Source organism: Monodon monoceros, unplaced genomic scaffold (genome assembly GCF_005190385.1).
Source record: "Monodon monoceros isolate NGI ecotype Baffin Bay Population unplaced genomic scaffold, NGI_Narwhal_1 Super_Scaffold_2, whole genome shotgun sequence".
NCBI lineage: Eukaryota > Metazoa > Chordata > Mammalia > Artiodactyla > Monodontidae > Monodon > Monodon monoceros.
Genome location: NW_021703776.1, coordinates 52,836,035 through 52,857,958, shown reverse-complemented (window position 1 = coordinate 52,857,958; position 21,924 = coordinate 52,836,035). Strand labels below are relative to the sequence as shown.

At 37.2% G+C, this 21,924-nt stretch overlaps 2 protein-coding genes across 2 annotated transcripts in view; one reads left to right on the top strand and one right to left on the bottom strand.

Annotated features, from left to right (window-relative positions):
* The window catches only part of ZNF804B (zinc finger protein 804B), a 513,593-nt gene that overhangs the window by 25,109 nt on the left and 466,560 nt on the right, over nt 1-21,924 (top strand). The window lies entirely within an intron of this gene.
* TEX47 (testis expressed 47) lies at nt 15,909-17,693 on the bottom strand. Its single transcript, XM_029233929.1, has 2 exons — nt 17,679-17,693; nt 15,909-16,764 (listed from the first exon to the last, which is right to left on the bottom strand). Exon 2 carries the CDS (start codon nt 16,668-16,670, stop codon nt 15,909-15,911), a length of 762 nt encoding a protein of 253 aa, XP_029089762.1. The 5' UTR covers nt 16,671-16,764; nt 17,679-17,693.

The window sequence follows — 21,924 nt, the reverse complement described above, 5'->3', positions numbered from 1 at the left end:
AATTTAACTAAGGACATCTTAGAATTCTTTGTGGGTCCATGTTCTGCCCTTTGCATTCCCCAGGGTTTTAAAGTAGGCTCTCTTCCCTTCCACTCCATATACTTGTGCCAGGTGATAGCATTACTCTTGAATGCTGTCATTGTCTAGGGTGATTTTCAAGTCACCATCTCTATGCCAGACCCATCTTCTGAGCTTCAGGGCAATATATCTACTTCTCTTATTGAGAGTTTAACATTGATGTTTCTCATAAACCTCAAATTCCGCATGTTCAAAATGGAAAATTTCATCTCACTCCCTGTGTAACTCCAGCCTGCTGCTCTTCCAGTATTGTTGTCTCAGGGCACAACACCACTGCCTGCCAATTGTTCTGTCCTTGACCCTTTTCTCTTCTTCACACTTTCTGCTTTCAGACACGAAGATATCTGAACTATCTCTTGATTTTTGCCATCTCTTGTATTCTTGTTGCCATGATTTTTGCACAGACTTCCTATCATCTCTTTCCCTGATTACTGTAATAGCCTCCGAAATAGCATACCTATCCTGTCTAGTTACCTAGTTCTCTTTCAATCTCTTCTCTCAGTTCAAAATGGTCCTTCTATGATGCATGTCTAGTCAGGGTCCTTCTCTGATTAAAACACGTCTGTGTCCTGTTTCACTTGAGAAGTCATGGTACTTATGTAACTTTAAGTGTCTGCATAATCTGGTCCCATGCCTAACTACTATCCAGTCTCATCTCTTATGACTTCCCTTTGTATTTCAGGTCCTGCCTTACTGAAATTCTTTCTGTTCTTCTAGCACAGTATGGCTCTTCTTGCCTTTAGGTTTTAGAACACCCCTCTGCTAGGGTGTGTATATATATATATATATATATATATATATATATATACATACACACATATATATATACACACATATATATACATATATGTATATTTATTATATATGTATATATATATATGTCTTCTCTGCCAGGAACACTCCCCTCCTATTCCTTGCCTTTTATTTGGCTCACCTCTATTTAACTTTCAGAAATCCTTGTGTCTTTCTCCCCTCAGAGGCTTCCCCTAATCCTCTAAACTAGGTAAAGTTAGGAAACCATTGCAATTAGTACATCCACAATGATAACAATTATCATAATTGTTTCATTTTGTTTTATGTGTCTGGGGTAGAGGGAGACAGAGACTGCATACTCTCCAAGGTAGAAATGATGTTTATTTGCACCCCTGAGCCCCCATGCCTGACAAAGTGCCTGACACAGTTTTTCAGTTCATACTTGCTGAATGACAAAATGCAGAGAGAGAGAATAAAATTCGATGTATGAGAAAAGGAAGAGGCAAGTCATTTCAGTATAATGCCAAAGGACAGCTTTTCACCTAAATTTTTATTGCAAATGGAATAAATGATGTACCAGTGGATTTGGAAGGGGGCCCTATGGAACCGTTTATATGTTTATGGCTTACCTGGCTCCTAACACATGACTGTACCTATAGAACTCAATCAATAATTATTGAATTAAATGTTTTGAATGACTTTTATTTGACTAAGGGAAGGAATTAAGCTTAATAAGTGCTGTTGATTTTATTTTTGACTCCACTGAATACAGATATAAGATTCAGGGGAGCTGTGGTGGTGAATATTAGACTCAGGGTAATGTTTGGGATAATTTCTCTTTCAGCTTATTTTTTTAAATTTATCAAACTGCTTTCTTTCACTTTTCTTTCCTAGAAGTTACTTACTTATATGGGAAAATATATATTAGTACTTAGCCATTTCAACAAAGTATGGGATTTAATATAATGCATATGCTCTAAAGCTCATCCAAAGATATTGATCATCGAAATATCAAACAAAGATTGTTCCAATCTGATGTAGCTATAATATGTCAGTAATTAAAAGGACAATATTTTCCTACAAACCCCATACTCCTTGTATATTTTCTACCTCAGGAATGATACCATCTTGTTGAAAAAGCTAGAAAACTAATATATTTGACACTTTTCTCTCTCTCATAACCCAGGTTCCTTTACCTCCTGATTATGTCTCAAATTAGTCCCCTAGATCTATTTCTGCCGTCGTTAATCTAGTTCAAGCTCTTATCATCTCCTGCCAGAAGACTTGTGACAACTTACTAAGGAACCTGTCTGCACCAGCGTGTCCCCTGCCAGCCCATTCTCAACTCGGCAGCCAAACCAATCTGATTATGCTGTGCTTAAAATCTTCAGTGGCTTCTCATCAGCCTTACAGAAAAGTGCCCCCCTCTTCACTGTTTCTTCTGACACAGTGCTACCAAACTTGATATTTAGATGTCATGATCTCGTATATCAATTCCTGGCTTTTCAGTTTCCCATCCAGCTTTTCACTGAAATGGATGCAACCAAGATAGTTTTTTTTAAAGGAAAATGTTGGTATTTCCTTACAAATACTCTCCAATAGGGTAGATTAGTCATCCATTCAGACATTAGGCTTCACAATTTTAATAAAAAATACCTAATCCTACCCTCTGACTGCCTATGAGTTAACATAGTCTTTCCTTTTGGCCACGTTTTTGGTAAGTTCAAGGGCTCATGGGCTTCTTTTATGATGCTTGTAGATTCTACGATGTAGATGAGCAGAGACCCCCAAAGGAATAAATCATTTGTTCAAGGGCACATAATGAGAGTACGTAACAAAGGTCAGTCATCTCGCATCAATGTTCTTTTCACTTTTTTCATTTAGATTTTGGCTGGAATAGGGTATGTGTTCAAGAATTGTCACTGTGTAGTATAGAAAGTGAAGAATCAAAGAATTAAAATGCTACAAGGTGTGAAGTTTTTATCTGTGGTAAAATACACCTTCTTGTCGAGTACTCTAATATTTTTGCTTTCCAAAGGCAAAGTAGCCTATAAACTGGGAAGAGAGGGAGGAGAAAGGTGAGACTTGAATCAGAGAGATCCCTGAGAGGAGGAGATGATTACATTATTGTGCATTTTGGTAAAATGTAAATATGTTCAATACTCAGACATTTGTTTCTTCCTTCATAAATCAAGGCTTTATATTTAATGCATTGTTTTAAAAATAGTGTCCTTAAAAATGGCTTAGTATTTTAAAAACAGATCAGAAATGTGAACTACATAATTAAAATGGAACCACATTTACACTTTTATAACCTAAGCAAGTATAGAAAATAAAATTGTAGTCTTATCAAGCATATATCTCAAAGAACAGATAACTATGGCTAGTGAAACAAGGACTTAAAGAACATAAAAAGAAAGCACCTTTAAGTATGGAATAAAGGTTGTATACCTTATAAGTAGCTTATTCAGAAAGAGTATTTTTAATCCAGTGAATTGGGAATGAGCTCCTGTACTTGGTTCAGTGAGTAGTATTATATAAATGCAAAAGTTTGACTGAATCACTCCCAGAATATATTCCTGGTATCCTTCCAAATTCGGGTGGAAGAAATTATTACGTGGGTAGAACTGAAGATTTCAGAGAAGGTGCAACCATTATATTTTGACTTGCTATTTTAGAGAGCTTCAGAGACAATGGCCAAACCCTGATCAGTCAGATATGAATATTTTAATGCATTGAAATTTCATAACCATTTTGAAAAGGTAAAATTAACCTTATGGAGAAATTCTTGCAGCTATTTTAAATGACTCGTTTTAAAAATGAGGCACTAAAGCTACAAATACCAAAAAATTCCCATGGTAATTGCTTACAAGTTGCTGGGAAATGAGTATAAAAATAAACAGCAGCAATAAGACAGAAGACTTGCTAGATTGTGGTTGAGGACCATGTACGATGAGGACAGAAAAGGGTATCTTGAGTTTGCCAGGCTTCACGGAGGAAATAAGATTTGATCGATAAGGAGAATCTTTTTTTTTTTTTCCTATCACGGTAGCTTTATTTATTTATTTATTTAAACATCTTTATTGGAGTATAACTGTTTTACACAATGGTGTGTTAGTTTCTGCTTTATAACAAAGTGAATCAGCTATACATATACATATGTCCCCATATCTCCTCCCTCTTGCGTCTCCCTCCCACCCTCCCTATCCCACCCCTCTAGGTGGTCACAAAGCACCGAGCTGATCTACCTGTGCTTTCTGGCTGCTTTGAACTAGCTAGCTATTTTATTTATTTATTTATTTATTTTTAAATTTATTGGAGTATAGTTGATTTACAATGTTGTGTTAGTTTCAGGTGTACAGCAAAGTGAATCAGTTATAGATATACATCTATCCAACATTTTTGGCAAATTAAAAAAAAATGATAATATTAGGAGAAATTGGGGACTTCCTACTTTTTCTTTTTTTTTAACTTTTGAAGAAGAATATTCTTTTATTTTCTCTTCTTGTGCCAATGCTCTTCTCTCTTTTTTTAATTTAATTTTTAAATTTTATTTATTTTTTTATACAGCACATTCTTATTAGTCATGAATTTTATACACATCAGTGTATACATGTCAATCCCAATCACCCAATTCATCACACCACCACCACCACTCCCCCGCTGCTTTCCTGCTTGGTGTCCATACGCTTGTTCTCTACGTCTGTGTCTGTGTCTCAGTTTCTGCCCTGCAAACCGGTTCATCTGTACCATTTTTCTAGGTTCCATATATATGCGTTAATATACGATATGTTTTTCTCTTTCTAACTTACTTCACTCTGTATGACAGTCTCTAGATCCACCCACGTATGTACCACATCTTCTTTACCCATTCGTCTGTCAATGGGCATTTAGGTTGCTTCCATGACCTGGCTATTATAAATAGTGCTGCAATGAACATTGGGGTGCATGTGTCTTTTTGAATTGTCATTTTCTCTGGGTATATGCCCAGTAGTGGGATTGTTGGATCATATGGTAGTTCTATTTGTAGTTTTAAGGAACCTCCATACTGTTCTCCATAGTGGCTGTATCAATTTACATTCCCATGAACAGTGCAAGAGGGTTCCCTTTTCTCCACACCCTCTCCAGCATTTGTTGTTTGTAGATTTTCTGATGATGCCCATTCTAACTGGTGTGAGGAGATACCTCATTGTAGTTTTGATTTGCATTTCTCTAGTAATTAGCGATGTTGAGCAACTTTTCATGTGCTTCTTGACCATCTGTATGTCTTCTTTGGAGAAATGTCTATTTAGGTCTTCTGCCCACTTTTGGATTGGGTTGTTTGTTTTTTTAATATTGAGCTGCATGAGCTGTTTATATATTTTGGAGATTAATCCTTTGTCCGTTGATTCTTTTGCAAATATTTTCTTCCATTCTGAGGGTTGTCTTTTCGTCTTGTTTATGGTTTCCTTTGCTGTTCAAAAACTTTGAAGTTTCATTAGGTCCCATTTGTTTATTTTTGTTTTTATTTCCATTACTCTAGGAGGTGGATCAAAACAGATCTTGCTGTGATTTATGTCAAACAGTGTTCTTCCTATGTTTTCCTCTAAGAGTTTTATAGTGTCCGGTCTTACATTCAGGTCTTTAATCCATTTTGAGGTTTTTTTTGTATATGGTGTTAGGCAGTGTTCTAATTTCATTCTTTTACATGTAGCTCTCCAGTTTTCCCAGCACCACTTACTGAAGAGACTGTCTTTTCTCCATTGTATATCCTTGCCTCCTTTGTTATAGATTAGTTGACCATAGGTGTGTGGGTTTATCTCTGGACTTTCTATCTTGTTCCATTGATCTGTGTTTCTCTTTTTGTGCCAGTACCATATTGTCTTGATTACTATAGCTTTGTAGTATAGTCTGAAGTCACGAAGTCTGATTCCTCCAGCTCCGTTTCTTTTGATTCCTCCAGCTCCGTTTCTTTCCCTCAAGACTGCTTTGGCTATTCGGGGTCTTTTGTGTCTCCATACAAATTTTTAGATTTTTTGTTCTACTTCCGTAAAAAGTGCCACTGGTAATTTGATAGGGATTGCATTGAATCTGTAGATTGCTTTGGGTAGTGTAGTCATCTGCTGGTATCATCTTTAAATTCTTTCATCAGTGTCTTATAGTTTTCTGCATACATGTCTTTTGTCTCCCTAGGTAAGTTTATTCCCAGGTATTTTATTCTTTTGTTGCAATGGTAAATGGGAGTGTTTCCTTAATTTCTGTTTTGGATTTTTCATCATTAGTGTATAGGAATGCAAGAGATTTCTGTGCATTAGTTTTGTATCCTGAAACTTTACCAAATTCATTGATTAGCTCTAGTAGCTTTCTGGTGGCATCTTTAGGATTCTCTATGTATAGTATCATGTCATCTGCAAACAGTGACAGTTTTGCTTCTTCTTTTCCAATTTGTATTATTTTTATTTCTTTTTCTTCTCTGATTGCCATGGCTAGGACTTCCAAAACTATGTTGAAAAATAGTGGTGAGAGTGGACATCCTTGTCTTGCTCCTGATCTTAGAGTGAATGCTTTCTGTTTTTCACCATTGAGAATGATGTTTGCTCTAGGTTTGTCATATATGGCCTTTATTATGTTGAGGTAGGTTGCCTCTATGCCCAATTTCTGAAGAGTTTTTATCATAAATGGGTATTGAATTTTGTCAAAAGCTTTTCCTGCATCTATTGATATGATCATATGTTTTTTCTTCTTCAATTTGTTAATATGGTGTATCCCACTGATTGATCTGCATATATTGAAGAATCCTTGCATCCCTGGGATAAATCCCACTTGATCATGGTGTATGATCCTTTTAATGTGTTGTTGGATTTTTTTGGCTAGTATTTTTTTTTTTTTTTGAGGTATGCAGGCCTCTCACTGCTGTGGCCTCTCCCGTTGTGGAGCACAGGCTCCAGACGCGCAGGCTCAGCGGCCGTGGCTCACGGGCCTAGCTGCTCCGTGGCTTATGGGATCCTCCTGGACCGGGGCACAAACCCACGTCCCCTGCATCGGCAGGCGGACTCTCAACCATTGCGCCACCAGGGAAGCCCCTGTTGGCTAGTATTTTGTTGAGGATTTTTGCATCTATGTTCATCAGTGATATTGGTCTGTAGTTTTCTTTTTTTGTGACATCTTTGTCTGGTTTTGGTATCAGGGTGATGGCGGCCTCATAGAATGAGTTTGGGAGTGTTCCTTCCTCTTCAGTTTTTTGGAAGAGTTTGAGAAGGATGGGTGTTAGCTCTTCTCTAAATGTTTGATAGAATTCACCTGTGAAGCCATGTGGTCCTGGACTTTTGTTTCTTGGAAGATTTTTAATCCAGTTTCAATTTCACTACTTGTGATTGGTCTGTTCATATTTTCTATTTCTTCCTGGTTTAGTCATGGAAGGTTATACCTTTCTATAAAATTGTCCATTTCTTCCAGTTTGTCCATTGTATTGACATGCAGTTGCTTGTAGTAGTCTCTTAGGATGCTTTGTATTTCTGCGGGGTCTGTTGTAACTGCTCCTTTTTCATTTCTAATTTTACTGCTTTGAGTCCTCTCCCTCTTTTTCTTGATGAGTCTGGGTAATGGTTTATCAATTTTGTTTATCTTCTCAAAGAACCAGCCTTTAGTTTTATTGATCTTTGCTATTGTTTTCTTTGTTTCTACTTCATTTATTTCTACTCTGATCTTTATGATATCTTTCCTTCTGCTAACTTTTTGTTTTGTTTGTTCTTCTTTCTCTAGTTCCTTTAGGTGTAAAGTTTGATTGTTTATTTGAGATTTTTCTTGTTTCTTGAGGTAGGCTTGTATAGCTATAAACTTCCCTCTTAGAACTGCTTTTGCTGCATCCCATAGGTTTTGGATCGTCGTGTTTTCGTTGTCATTTGTCTCTAGGTATTTTTTTATTTCCTCTTTGATTTCTTCAGTGATCTCTTGGTTATTTAATAATGTATTGTTTAGCCTCCATGTGTTTGAGTTTTTACGTTTTTTTCCCTGTAATTCATTTCTAATCTCATAGAGTTGTTGTCAGAAAAGATGCTTGATATGATTTTAATTTTCTTAAATTTACTGAGGCTTGATTTGTGACTGAAGATGTGATCTATCCTGGAGAATGTTCCGTGCGCACTTGAGGAGTGTAATCTGCTGTTTTTGGATGGAATGTCCTATAAATGTCAATTAAATCTATCTGGTTTATTGTGTCATTTAAAGCTCGTGTTTCCTTATTAATTTTCTGTCTGGATGATCTGTCCATTGGTGTAAGTGAGGTGTTAAAGTCCTCCACTATTATTGTGTTACTGTCAATTTCCTCTTTTATAGCTGTTAGCTGTTGCTTTATGTATTGAGGTGCTCCTATGTTGGGTGCATATATATTTATAATGTTATATCATCTTCTTGGCTTGATCCCTTGATCATTATGTAGTAGCCTTCCTTGTCTCTTGTAACATTCTTTATTTTAAAGTCTATTTTATCTGATATGCGTATTGCTGCTCCAGCTTTCTTTTGATTTCCTTTTGCATGGAATATCTTTTTCCATCCCCTCACTTTTAGTCTGTATGTGTCCCTAGGTCTGAAGTGGGTCTCATGTAGACAGCATATATATGGGTCTTGTTTTTGTATCCATTCAGCAAGCCTGTGTCTTTTGGTTGGAGCATTTAATCCATTCACGTTTAAGGTAATTATCGATATGTATGTTCCTATGACCATTTTCTTAATTGTTTTGGGTTTGTTTTTGTAGGTCCTTTTCTTCTCATGTGTTTCACAGTTAGAGAAGTTCCTTTAGCATTTGTTGTAGAGCTGTTTTGGCGGTGCCGAATTCTCTTAGCTTTTGCTTGTCTGTAAAGCTTTTGATTTCTCCATCGAATCTAAATGAGATCCTTGCTGGTTAGAGTAATCTTAGTTGTAGGTTTTCCCTTTCATCACTTTAAATATGTCATGCCACTCCCTTCTGGCTTGTAGAGTTTCTGCTGAGAAATCAGCTGTTAACCTTATGGGAGTTCCCTTGTATGTTATTTGTCGTTTTTCCCTTGCTGCTTTCAATAATTTTTCTTTGTCTTTAATTTTTGCCATTTTGATTACTATGTGTCTTGGTGTGTTTCTCCTTGGGTTTATCCTGTATGGGACTCTCTGTGCTTCCTGGACTTGGGTGGCTATTTCCTTTCCCATGTTAGGGAAGTTTTCGACTATAATCTCTTCAAATATTTTCTCTGGTCCTTTCTCTCTCTCTTCTTCTGGGACCCCTATAATGCGAATGTTGTTGCGTTTAATGTTGTCCCAGAGGTCTCTTAGGCTGTCTTCATTTCATTCTTTTTTCTTTATTCTGTTCCACAGCTGTCTTTTCATTCTTTTTTCTTTATTCTGTTCCACAGCAGTGAATTCCACCATTCTGTCTTCCAGGTCTCTTATCTGTCCTTCTGCCTCTGTTTTTCTGCTATTGATTCCTTGTAGTGTAGTTTTCATTTCAGTTATTGTATTGTTCATCTCTGTTTGTTTATTCTTTAATTCTTCTAGGTGTTCGTTAAACATTTCTTGCATCTTCTCGATCTTTTTTCTCGATCTCCATTCTTTTTCTGAGGTTCTGGATCATCTTCACTATCATTATTCTGAATTCTTTTACTGGAAGGTTGCCTATCTCCACTTCATTTAGTTGTTTTTCTGGGGTTTTATCTTGTTCCTTCATGTGGTACATAGCTGTCTGCCTTTTCATCTTGTCTATCTTTCTGTGAATGTGGTTTTTGTTCCACAGGCTGCAGGATTGTAGTTCTTCTTGCTTCTGCTCTCTGCCCTCTGGTGGATGAGGCTATCTAAGAGGCTTGTGCAACTTTCCTGATGGAGAGGGACTGGTGTTGGGTAGAGCTGACTGTTGCTCTGGTGGGCAGAGCTTAGTAAAACTTTAATCCACTTGACTGCTGATGGGTGGGGCTGTGTTCTCTCCCTGTTGGTTGTTTGGCCTGAGGCAACCCAACACTGGAGACTACCTGGGCTCTTTGGTGGGGCTAATGGCAGTCTCTGGGAGGGCTCACACCAAGGAGTGCTTCCCAGAACTTCTGCTGCCAGTGTCCTTGTTCCCCCGGTGAGCCACAGCCACACCCTGCCTCTGCAGGAGACCCTCCAACACTAGCACGTAGGTCTGGTTCAGTCTCCCCTGGGGTCACTGCTCCTTCCCCTGGGTCCCGATGCGCACACTACTTTGTGTGTGCTCTCCAAGAGTGGAGTCTCTGTTTCCCCCAGTCCTATCGAAGTCCTGCAATCAAATTCCAGCAGCCTTCAAAGTCTGTTTCTCTCGGAATTCCTCCTCCTGTTGCTGGACCCCCAGGCTGGGAAGCCTGACATGGGGGTCAGAACCTTTACTCCAGTGGGTGGATTTCTGTGGTATAAGTGTTCTCCAGTCTGTGAGTCACCCACCCAGCTGTTATGGGATTTGATTTTATTGTGATTGTGCCCCTCCTACCGTCTCATTGTGGCTTCTCCTTTGTCTTTGGATGCGGGGTGTCTTTTTTGGTGAGTTCCAGTGTCTTCCTGTCGATGACTGTCCAGCAGCTACTTGTGATTCTGGTGTTCTCATGAAAGAGAGTGAGAGCACGTCCTTCTACTCTGTCATCTTGGTTCAGGGCCCTCCATAAGGAGAATCTTGCTAAGAGAAATGAGGAAGGAAGTTAAAGTCATAAAGGCATAAAGCATGAAAATATTGGGAAACCATTAGAGAACAAAGTGTGAGAAAGGGAATGATGAGTACAGATGAGGGTGGGTAGCTTAGTGAGCAAGAATCAGAGAATCAAGGCTTTGCAGATCATGATAGAACTTTGCTTTTTATATGGAAGATGAAGTGAAAGCCACTGAAGAATTTTGATCAGAGGAATAACATTTATTAGTGTTTACTGTGTGCTAGGATCTTGCCACCATTATTTCATGCAGTGTCCATAACCAGTCTTATAGATACTGTTAATCACACTCGTTTTGTAGATGAGGAAACTGAGGTGCAGAAGGGTAAAGAAACAGATTGCATCTCTACAAACTTTCAGAACCAGGTTTCAGTACAGCAATTTGATACCATAGGTGGCTCTCTTACATCTTTTGCTATACTGCCTTTAACTTTGATAGAAATATTACATAGACTAGAAAGACAGAGAGGCGGAAGAGAAGATTAGAGTGAGGGAGATCCCTAAGAATGGCACAAAAACAAGGCCAGACACTAGAAACACTTACTGTGGACAATGAGTGGGGCCTGGCTTGATTGGCTGTCAGTGAAATAAAAAGGAAGGGAGGAAATTAGGACAATGTTCAAGTTACGACTTGGCAACTGTGTGGAGAGTGGTCCATTTTACAGCAATGGGGAGTGCAGGTGGGGGAGCAGATTAAAGGGATAGTAGAGGCAAGGAATGATTCGTTCTATCCAGGACTCTTGCAGATGGAGGTGCCTGTGGAAATCCAGTCGGGTGTCTTGAAAAGGCATTATGTGAGGACTGGAGCACAGAAGGTGTTTGGCGTAGTAGTGAAGAGAGCACTTAGTGTTAAATCCAGACCCCTAACCATGACTACAGTTAACTATTTAAAGTGATGAAGTGGAAATAGGGGAGTAGTATTACCAACTCTTGCTTTTACTGTTGGCAAAGCACTTAATGTCTTTTTCTGCACAACAGTGCGGCTGAGGGGGCAGGCAGGTAGAACAGACGTTTGACAGGTACCTTTGGGGCTTCTCTTTATATTTTCTTAAAAACTATGCTCTGTATTTATTGTGTAAATCGTATCAGCAGGTAATCTGGAAATTTACATAATTGACCACAAGGGGGAGAACTCTAATTCTACATTAAGTCACTTACTAACAACATGAAATATTCTAAAAGTACTTGCTATATTCCGTTGTTGTTAAGCTGTCCCATTTCCAGTTCCTCATGGAAGCTGGGGGAATTCTGTGCTAGAGATAGGTTTCACTGAATTGAAATGCTGTTTTGTCGTGCTAAAGTTATGATAAAGTCACTAAATGTAAGAATCTGTTTGTACTAAGCAATGATTCTCCAGGAAGGAATTCAGATGCTTCTTTAAATAAAATGAAGCCAGTAGGGCTTCCCTGGTGGCTTGAGAGTCCACCTGCCGATGCAGGGGACACGGGTTCGTGCCCCGGTCCGGGAAGATCCCACATGCCGTGGAGCGGCTGGGCCTGTGAGCCATGGACGCTGAGCCTACGCGTCCGGAGCCTGTGCTCCGCAACGGGAGAGGCCACAGCAGTGAGAGTCCCGCGTGACGCAAAAAAAAAAAAAAAAAAAAAAGAATGAAGACAGTACAAATTTTAAAATTCACCCCAGGAGGGTTTTTCCCTCCAAATAACATTATTTCAGTTGTCCTTCAAGAAAACTGTAACCTTCCTGGAAGTCCTTGGTTACATTGAAACAAGAACAAGATTGTCAGCATGTCAGTCTATTGTAGAAGATATCAGTACAAAGCAAAAGGATGGGAATGGTGCTGGCCATGCCACTTAAATGTCGTATGTTCCTCAAATATATATGAGTATATGTTATATGGTCATTGTTATATGAACAGTGAATGTTGTATGTTCAGTGTTTAAATGCTCATTTTCTATTTGGTTTAACTTCTGTGCTCTGGTTTTATGTAAAGTTTCATTGTAAGAAAACTATAACCCTCATTGGGGTGAGAATTACCTTTTGAGACTTCTAACATTTGAGTCACATTTTTGGACTTCATCAAATTAAATTACATTTGTCAGGTATGAATATAGTATTTCTGCATTTTATCTATATACCAAAACAGACACAGCTAAATGAGTGTTGTCCCCTTTAAAGATGTGATATTGGTGAGCTCTGTAGGACTCTTAATAACGCAACTGTTACTGGAAACGTATCTGCATTTCTCCTTAGAGGCAGTGTCACACTCTTTTAATATGTTCAGTGACAGCAGATCTTCCTTTGAGAGTGGGTACAATATTTAAAAATAAACCTTTCTATGAATGAAGTTTGAATATTAAGGTCACCAATCAAATTGCAATATATATTATTTGGGGTTCAGAAAACTAGATGTAACTTAAATATTTTAACTCCCTTTGATTTGTAAACCTCCTAATTTATCTGCCATTAATGAGTCACAAAATGTTTTTAGCAATGATGCTGTCACTGAAATAAATATAAACTCTCCTAAGGTGACTACTTGCATTTGAATAAACTCATTCTAGAGTGTCATTTAAATAAATAAATAAATAAGTAGTTTATTTATGCTTACTTTGTGCTTATTTTCCAATTATTTGCACAATTCATGCTTCAGGAATCCTTTAAATGTAAAGTAACAGTCTACTAGGTAAATCAGTGTTTTCATTTAGATATTTTCTATAACTTCTTCCAAAAATGACTGAGGTTTTTTTATGTTTTTTTTTTTTTTTTTTTTGGCCAATGAATTAATTTTCTATCAGTATTTCTCACACCAGAAAGTATTATAGACCAGTAGAAGTTCTATGCTAGGCAGTGTGGAGGACACACGTCTTACTTCTGCTTGTATATCCAGTGACTACCACAGTGCTTGGTGCCCTGGTAAATATTTACTGGTAGATATTTAGAAAATATTAGTTGCATAGATGAATGAATAAATAAATGATATGTACATATATCATTAAAATGTACATACAAAATTATTCTTGTTATATATTAGTGTTCCAGACTGCTGCATGAACATTCACCCAAAACTTAGTAGCTTGAATCAACAACAATAATTTTTGCTGTTCACAGATCTGCAATTTAGGCAGGGCTCAGTGGGAACAGCTCATCTGTACTCTACTCCTCCACATGGTGTCAGCTGGTCTGGCTTGAAATCGAGGGTTGGCTGGGAGGCTAGAGCCTGGAGTCACCTGAAGGTTCACTCAGTCACATGTCCAGTGGTTATGCTGGCTGTTGCCTGGGAGTTCGGCTGGGGGTGTCATCTGGAAACCTGCTTGGATTGCTCATAGCATATTGTCTAGGTTCCATTCAAGTGATCAAGGCAAAGTGCAAGGCATTTTTATGACCTTGGAGGTCACATTGGATCACTTCTGTTGTAGTATTCATCTAGGCAGTCACAAAGGAAAGTCTGCCTGATTTCAAGGGGAGGGTATTTAGAACCCACCATGCGATGGGAGGTGTGTTGAGGTCACGTTGTAAGAAGAGCGTGTGGGATGGGATACATTGCAGTGGCCAGTTTTGGAGAATATAATGTGCCGTACTTTTATGTACTCAAATATGTAGTTTTACTTGTAAACTACTTCTGTTCATTTTAACTTTAGAAAATATTGTTCCTAAACAAAATTTACCCCGTTAAATGGATTCCATCTGGTCCAATAAACATTTTTGGTTCATTTTCTCCTTCCTGCTTTTGCTCGTCTCTATTCCCTTAAATATGCTCATCTGCCCTCCCAAACCTCTTCCTTACATACATTCAAAGACTGACTGAGGCTTACTCTCTTTCTCTTTCTTTTTTCCTTCCTTCCTTCCTTCCTTTCTTTCTATTTCCTCCTCGTCTTCTTTTTTTTTTTTTGGTGGCCTGGAAAGCATTAACTCGACCCCACTCACTTTGTCACTAAACATTTACTATCAATGGGTGTGTTTTCACAGTTCAAAGAGTAAAGAGCACATTGCTGAATATTAGGCATTTGATATTTATCAAACTGATAAAATGTTTGTAAATTATATACTCTTTCTTAATTGGAAGAATTTTAATTTTCTCTAAAATATCCTTTATGTTACTAAATTTAAATGAATGGAACTTCAAGTCAGCTTAAAGTGAAAAATGTCATTCTTTTTCTAAAACTATATTACTAAATTAAAAAATAGGAATGGTCTTTCCTGAAATTTGATTCTGATATGGAACAAATTATGATATTATCTACATATGACAAATTTGAGATACATACTGAGATGGTTTCCCCCCCCTCCATCAAAGAGACTGAAAATCAAATAAGCAATGAGAAATGAAGTTAAAATGATATAACAGTATTTCTTCTATTCATTCCAAAGTTGATTTCATAGGATATTGAAGCAATTTTGGATAAATATCATTGAAGTAGTAAAACATTAATGTTGCTTAATTGCTTGAACAAACTAGAAAAATTTAAATAGTGTGAAAAAAGCATTAATCTTGGGTAAAGGAAGGGAGAGACCAACTTGAAATAGGTCATATAGAAATTGCATATAATTAATTGCTTTCTAGGAATTAAATTGAAGAAATAACCAATTTGTTTATCTTACATAGACTCATTTAGAAGTATGTTTCCCAAGTGAGGAGGGATCATGTCTTCTCTGAACCCTGACATATCCCTGTCATTTGGCAAGTGTCTGTCCTGTGAAGGGTGCTCAATAAATGACTTTGCATGAAATAATACAATTACAATGCTTTCTGACAGTGTATTTTCTAGTCATTTCAAAAAGCTGTTGTGTTCTTTAGCTTTCTAATGTCCTCAGTATTCTTGGTTATATCATCCAGAATATGTGAGCCTTGGTACTACTTTCAAATTTTAGGTTTTGTTTTCTGATTTCAGCGACCATACATAGCGAGATTACTCCCTTAGTTTGTTCTTACAGTCTTTCCTGCATATTGCGACTATAATAATGATCATATCATACATCATATCATGCATCATATTTACTTTTACACATATTTGCCTCCAAGCTTAGGCTGCAAGCAACTCAAGCATTGTATATTTCCCCAAAATTTTGTACTCTCAGAACATAATACTGCATGGTGACAGCTGCTCATTGATGGTTGAAAGAATGAATGAGAATCTGAATCGTGTTTATCCTTTTTCATCTCTACTTTTCATTAAAAAGTCATTTCATCAAAATGATGTTAACCTTGAGAACTTATTATGACCTTATTAAACTCCTTCATTATTGAGAATAATGTGTTGATCTTAATATTAGACCAGATAAATTTTCAAGTTTAACTCAACATACTCTGTAAAGATTAGTCTGTTACCTTTGTGTAGATTGCTGTGTTGTTTCTTTCCTTTTTTAAAGAGAAAAGTAACTTTAGAAATATTTTCCTTTTATTTAAGTAGCATACATTCCTTAAGAGATTTGACTATACTGACCACATCATCTCTCTTCACCCTAGAAGCTGGAAGGAGTGGGCCATACCACCTCAGAATCCAAGGTGACATGTATGGGTTTATTATACATGTTTATGAAAGTTTCTGGGTCCATTAATTCTGCAGAATTGCATATGTACTTTATTATTTGTTCTGAAAGGAGTAATTCAGGTGCAACTTGGTGCAAATTATCGCCTGGTCCTTTAGTGCCCACTTTCACAGTCTTAAAAAGATGGAGTGCTAGTTTATGGGTTTGGATGAGAAATTCTGTCATGACCTCTTGTAGGGACAGTGACTGTGTCACATCATCAAGATACATAACTGGCGCTTTTATTACTGAAACATGCCATTGCATAAAGAGCCTTGTTGGTATATTGTGTGATGTGACTATAATTTTCATTCCTTGGATAAAAAATTCTGTTTCATCCTTTTCATGGCTAAGATAATCGAAAAGAATTTGGTAAAGAGTACCATTGGAGGACTCCAGGATATGCACAATGGAATTAGGATATATGAGCAATAATCCTGTCACTGCTTCTCCTGGGTGATGTTTCAAAATTGACTGAAACAATTGTTCATAGTATTCAGCAATATCTTTTTTTTCTTTGTTTGCTGTTACCCTGGCCACTAGGAACATCCTATGAAGAAGGAGTTTCTTTAGTTGTAGTTTTTGCTTTTCTTGCTGAAAATGCAAGTAATTACTACGTGGAACTTGTGGCATTAGAAGACATTCCAGTGGAAAATTCTTTTTGTTGGTCTTTCGGGTATGGGCTGAGAAGGACATGATGAGTCCTATTTATTCTTCTAGATGATTCCAGTTTTTAGCTTATTACAGTATTTACATTATTAGGCTACCTCTTCAGTGATGAACTCTGTTTCTTCAGGAAAAAAAAAAAAGTTTACTCAGTTGATCAAATGCTTTCCAGTGTTATCAATAAACAATGTCTTTGAAATTAAAGACAATGTTGAAACAAGAATCAAATTATAGAGTTTTGTTTTAAAGTTTACAATGAAATAACTAACACTCACATCCTAGGGAAAAAAACTCTTCAGTAAACTGGGGGTAGGGAGAAGATAGAACTTACTCTAGAATAAGTTCGTTATGTTGTTGTTTACATTATTATTTTCTTTTTTGATTGATAGGATATTTTTTTCTCAGTGCCCATCCTTGAATCATACACCAACACACACACAAAGAGGAATGTATCTGCTGATACTCACTGACAGTAGCATTGATATTACATTAAAATGTCTTTTCATTTATGTAATGATGAATGCAGATTGTCCTTATTTGGTCAAATTTTTCTTAAAAAGGTATTTTTATGATAATTCCCCAATTTCTTTTATGAATTTAACTGGTCAATAAATTTTTTAAAAATCTGGGGATCTCTTAACTACTAATTGACTTATTTTACCTTTACTCAGTACTCTAAAAGTTAATAGTATTGCTTGGATAATTACAGTAAACTTTTGAAGTAACTAGTTTTGGTTCTTTTTTAACTCCTAACAGTAAACCTCAGAAATGGCTCTTTTTTCTTTCTTTCCTTTTTTTTTTTTTTTTCGGTTGTTGCTGTAGGGGTCAGATGAAAAATTCTGTTACTTTTTTTTTCCGGTACGCGGGCCTCTCACTGTTGTGGTCTCTCCCGTTGCGGAGCAACAGGCTCCGGACGCACAGGCTCAGCGTCCATGGCTCACGGGCCTAGCCGCTCCACGGCATGTGGGATCTTCCCACATGTTAAGTTGCAGGTCAACTTAACATTTCTTTCTTTCTTCAAGTGCTTCTTCCTTTTACCTGTCCTCGAGGTCCTGCTTGTCCTCCATCATCACTCTTCCAACTGCCAGTGTCTTGGGTGCTCTCAGCTGTCCCGTATTCTATTCTGGTTTCCATAGTGCCCGGGCTTATCAGAATGTTGGTGCCGTTAAAGGGCCAGAGCGCACTGGCAACTCTGATAAATGGTGGACCTGGATATCTTCCTAGACATATTCTTTTCTTTTTTCTTTTCGTCCACAATTTATAGAAGAGGAAACCAAAGCATGGATTAGTTATGTACCTTGCACACAATTCACATGTGCTCTCAACAACCTCCCTAACTGTCTACTGAGGGTAAAGAGGTATTTATGCACTAATTAAAGACTGTAAGAACACATACCAGATTCTGTGTAATGGTGACTGTTATAAGAACGTTCTTCTCTAGGGTTTGGTTTTCTTAATTTAATGTAAATTTAAGTTACTTTTTATTTTATTTTTTACTTTTAAATTAATTTTTCTTTTTGGCCGCACCGCACGGAATGTGGGATCATAGTTCCCTGACCAGGATGAACCTGCACCCCTTTCGTTGGAAGCGCTAAGTATTAACCACTGGACCACCAGGGAAGTCCCTTAAGTTACTTTTTAGAATAAAAATTAACAATATATCTTAAAATTGCATTCACATGAGCTCTAAACCACAATTTTAAAACAAGGTTAGAAAACACCCTTATTCAATTAAAAAAATTAAACCTTAGAGTATGTTTCCTCCTTCCCCCAAAGGTTTGTGTTATCCAAACTAATGATCTGGTTTTAATAATATGCAGGGATAAATTGTCCCAGAAAGTGGAGGTTAAGAGGTGATTTGATATTCCTTAATTGTGTGGTACATAAAAATTGGCTATAATTCCTCACTGTGGTTCACTTCGTCACCCCCTGAAACAATACAGTCTTTCCCAGGGTGCACAGAAACTTATCATTGCCCAGGGTAGAGATCGTTCTCACCCTCATTCCTACTGCTTTGCAGAATGTAATTATGTTGACAGCCTCCTTTATAGCCATCTCCACTCCCTTGGTTTCTATGAGTCTGTACTTTTCTGAATTTCTCCCCAAATCTTGATTTGTGGTCAAGTCCAGTTCCTTCTCACACCCAACTCTGGGCAACGCTGAGGCTCTGTAATCATCACACAGCTCCTCTGAGTCACTTTATCTCCTTGACCAATTTGCTTAGCACCATCTGTGTTTCTGTTTTGTGAGGTCAGGTGGGTGGTCCTTGATACCATGCTTCTCTACAGATAGAATGATTGACATTGCTGATTGACCATGGAGTCTTTCCTGCTGAGTCCAGCTGTAGACTTCAGCTTCTTCTCAATCTAAGGCTCAAGACAGATACAACTGATTTGCTGGGGTTGACAAAAAAGAAAACAAACTGAGTTCCCATTCCAGTATTTTTTTTCTGTACAGAAGACTCCCAACTTGTAATCTTATTTACAGCTCTTCTCCTTGGATGTACCTCTACCCTTTCAAATTAAAAAATGCCAACATTGTAACTGTTGTTTTCTTTATATTTTTCTTTACAAATATCCCAATTTGTGACTCACTTCACATTTTTCTCTCATCTCCTAGGCCAACATCCTGGGTCTTGTCTTTTCATGTTTCCTAAAAGTTACCTCCCAACTTTATTCTGTTGCTAAGTCCTTTTACTCACTTTGAAATGTATCTTGATTACCACTGCCTCCTTCATAATCCTAGCTCTTTATTTAGATTATAGTAGGAGTCTTCTACCCTCAATGTTTTCTAGTCTTTTCCATCTCACCTATTCAGCCAAGAGTATGAAACTGTAAGACCTTATGATACGTCTGCTTCATAAACTTCAGAAGATACTGATTTTACGAAGTCTTTCTTGTTTATTTCCCTTCCATAGAATTCTGGGAGAGGGAGCTTCTGCCTTTACCAGGTCCAGAGTGATTTCTGGCACTTACTGCCAATCCACAATTATGGATTATAACAGAGAAGATGGGGACATGCAACTGCAGGGTTTATTACTTAACACTGGCATTGATCAATGTCAGTGGGAGAATTTATAGGGCAATGCTACCCAGAAGCTCCTTTAGAACACACAAACTTAAATTAACCTTTTATACATAGTTAAGATTCTTCCTCTTCATGACACCATTCTTAACTAAAGCACAACTGTTCTACTTTTTTTGCCCCTATGAAAAGGAGCTCAGTTGTGATTTTTCTCCCCATGTGTGCTTTGTGTTTTCCTTTTCTTTCATATATCTTGGTTCTTCCAATATAAACCTGATAGAAAAATGATAATCTTTCATCATTATAATTTCCCATGTAAACCACATTAAATATCACTAAACCATCCCTTCTTCAATAGAGTGATAATCTCTTTTTTGGTGTTGGCTTAAAACATATAAGAAACTGATGTTGACAATTTTGTATGGTTCGACCTAAAACATTTAGAAACAACGAATTTTACCACCATAGATAATAGTTTGGTCTACATTTTCCCAGTGTATTTTTCCATTTCTTGATGCATTTTTAATTACTGGGGGGCTTCTTCCAAATTTTAGTTTCACTGTCACATGGCGATCTGAAACATTTAAAGGCAACTAACCTTGTTTCCTTGCCTTTCATCAGTCGTATTTTTAAGTGTCAAGAGAAAAGTTTTGAGGAGATAGGAATAGAAAAAACACAGTCTGGTCTGTTTTTGATTGATTGGTATATGTAATTATAATCGTAGACTCTCCTTTTAATGGACACTTAGCATTTGAGTTTCCAGATGCCACAGTCCTTGTGTTTCATCTATTAAGGGTCAGCTATTTGCCGTCATGTGGTGACTCAAGCGGAAGAACTCTTCTATCTATCCAATGAGATGAAAAGACTTCAGTGTTTCTCCTCCCAGAGAGATCTGTTTAGAGTAGATACCCAAGTTCAAACAACTAACAAGTGGCAGAACCTGAACTAACATTTATGATACTGAGGAGTCCTCTTCCAATTATTCTATCTATCCATCGTTGTTATCCAACTTATCTCACATAAACACACAACATATATTTGTATTTCAGTTCAAGCAGTGCACCTTAATATTCGCTATATACTTTACACTCTGGCTTTATTATCTGGAGCCAAATGTTTCTGAAAAAACAATCTCCCAGTGTCCTTTTGTCTTTGTAAGGCAGAAGGAACAGATTAAAAAGATTAAATACCATTAATTGATTATTTACCATACATTTTCTACTAGATGTTTTTACACTTGTTAATCTTTACTACAAGCCTATAAGGTAGATAGAAAATTTGCCAACAATTTATAATAGAGGAAACTAAAGTTATTGGGGTACATAGGTACCTTGCACACAATTCAAAAATGCTCTCAACAAACTCCCTACTCTGTCTACTGAGGGTAAGGAGAAGATGAATTGTTCCCTCTGTCTATTCATGATCACAGGGTCATTCTTTGCTCCTCTATGACATGACAATTCTTCTGGAAATGGAGGATAGCATATGGTTTGGAGAAAGTAAATTGAAAGGAAAATTCCTACATTATTCCTGTGATCCAATAAAATTGATGTACTGTCTTTAACTTCCCATTCATTTCAGATTTATCTACACCTTTGATATGCCAGGTAATATCATAGGCACTGTAAGAAACACAAACATGAAAAACACCTGGTCCCTAATTTTAGGAGTTTAGAGTCCAGTAGGAGTGTGAGATGTCCATGAAAAAACAATAAATACCATGCAAATGTTGCTCAGTGCTTTAGAAACACTGAGGTAGAAAGGGTGGCTGGGATTTCTTAGAAACTTTAATGAGAGAGTTCATATTTGGGCATGGCCTTCAGGGAATCAGATTTGGGGAGTGGCTTTGTGAATGTTCCTTGAATTCATTACTTCAGAATGTCAGGATGTGCATTAACAGAACTTGATTTCTACCTGGAATATCAGATCCCACTCTAACCTTTCACTTGTCCTCGTGTACTAGAAAAACAGAAAACTCTAAATCCCGTCTGCTATCTTTCTTTGTGTTTTGACATATCTAAATAATTAGTGTAAGAGAATTAATGGTCTAAATAAATGGCTAATAACTTGGGTAGAACCTTTCACTAAGCGTATACATAAACTATTTTTTCTATTATTATTTTTTAATTGAAGTATAGTTGATTTATAATAGTTCAGTTACACATAAACTATTAAGTAGACAACATATACTTGATTTAGCAGAGCAAACCAGAGTGAGCTTCATTACCAAATCACTAGATATTTTAAGACTTATAAAAAA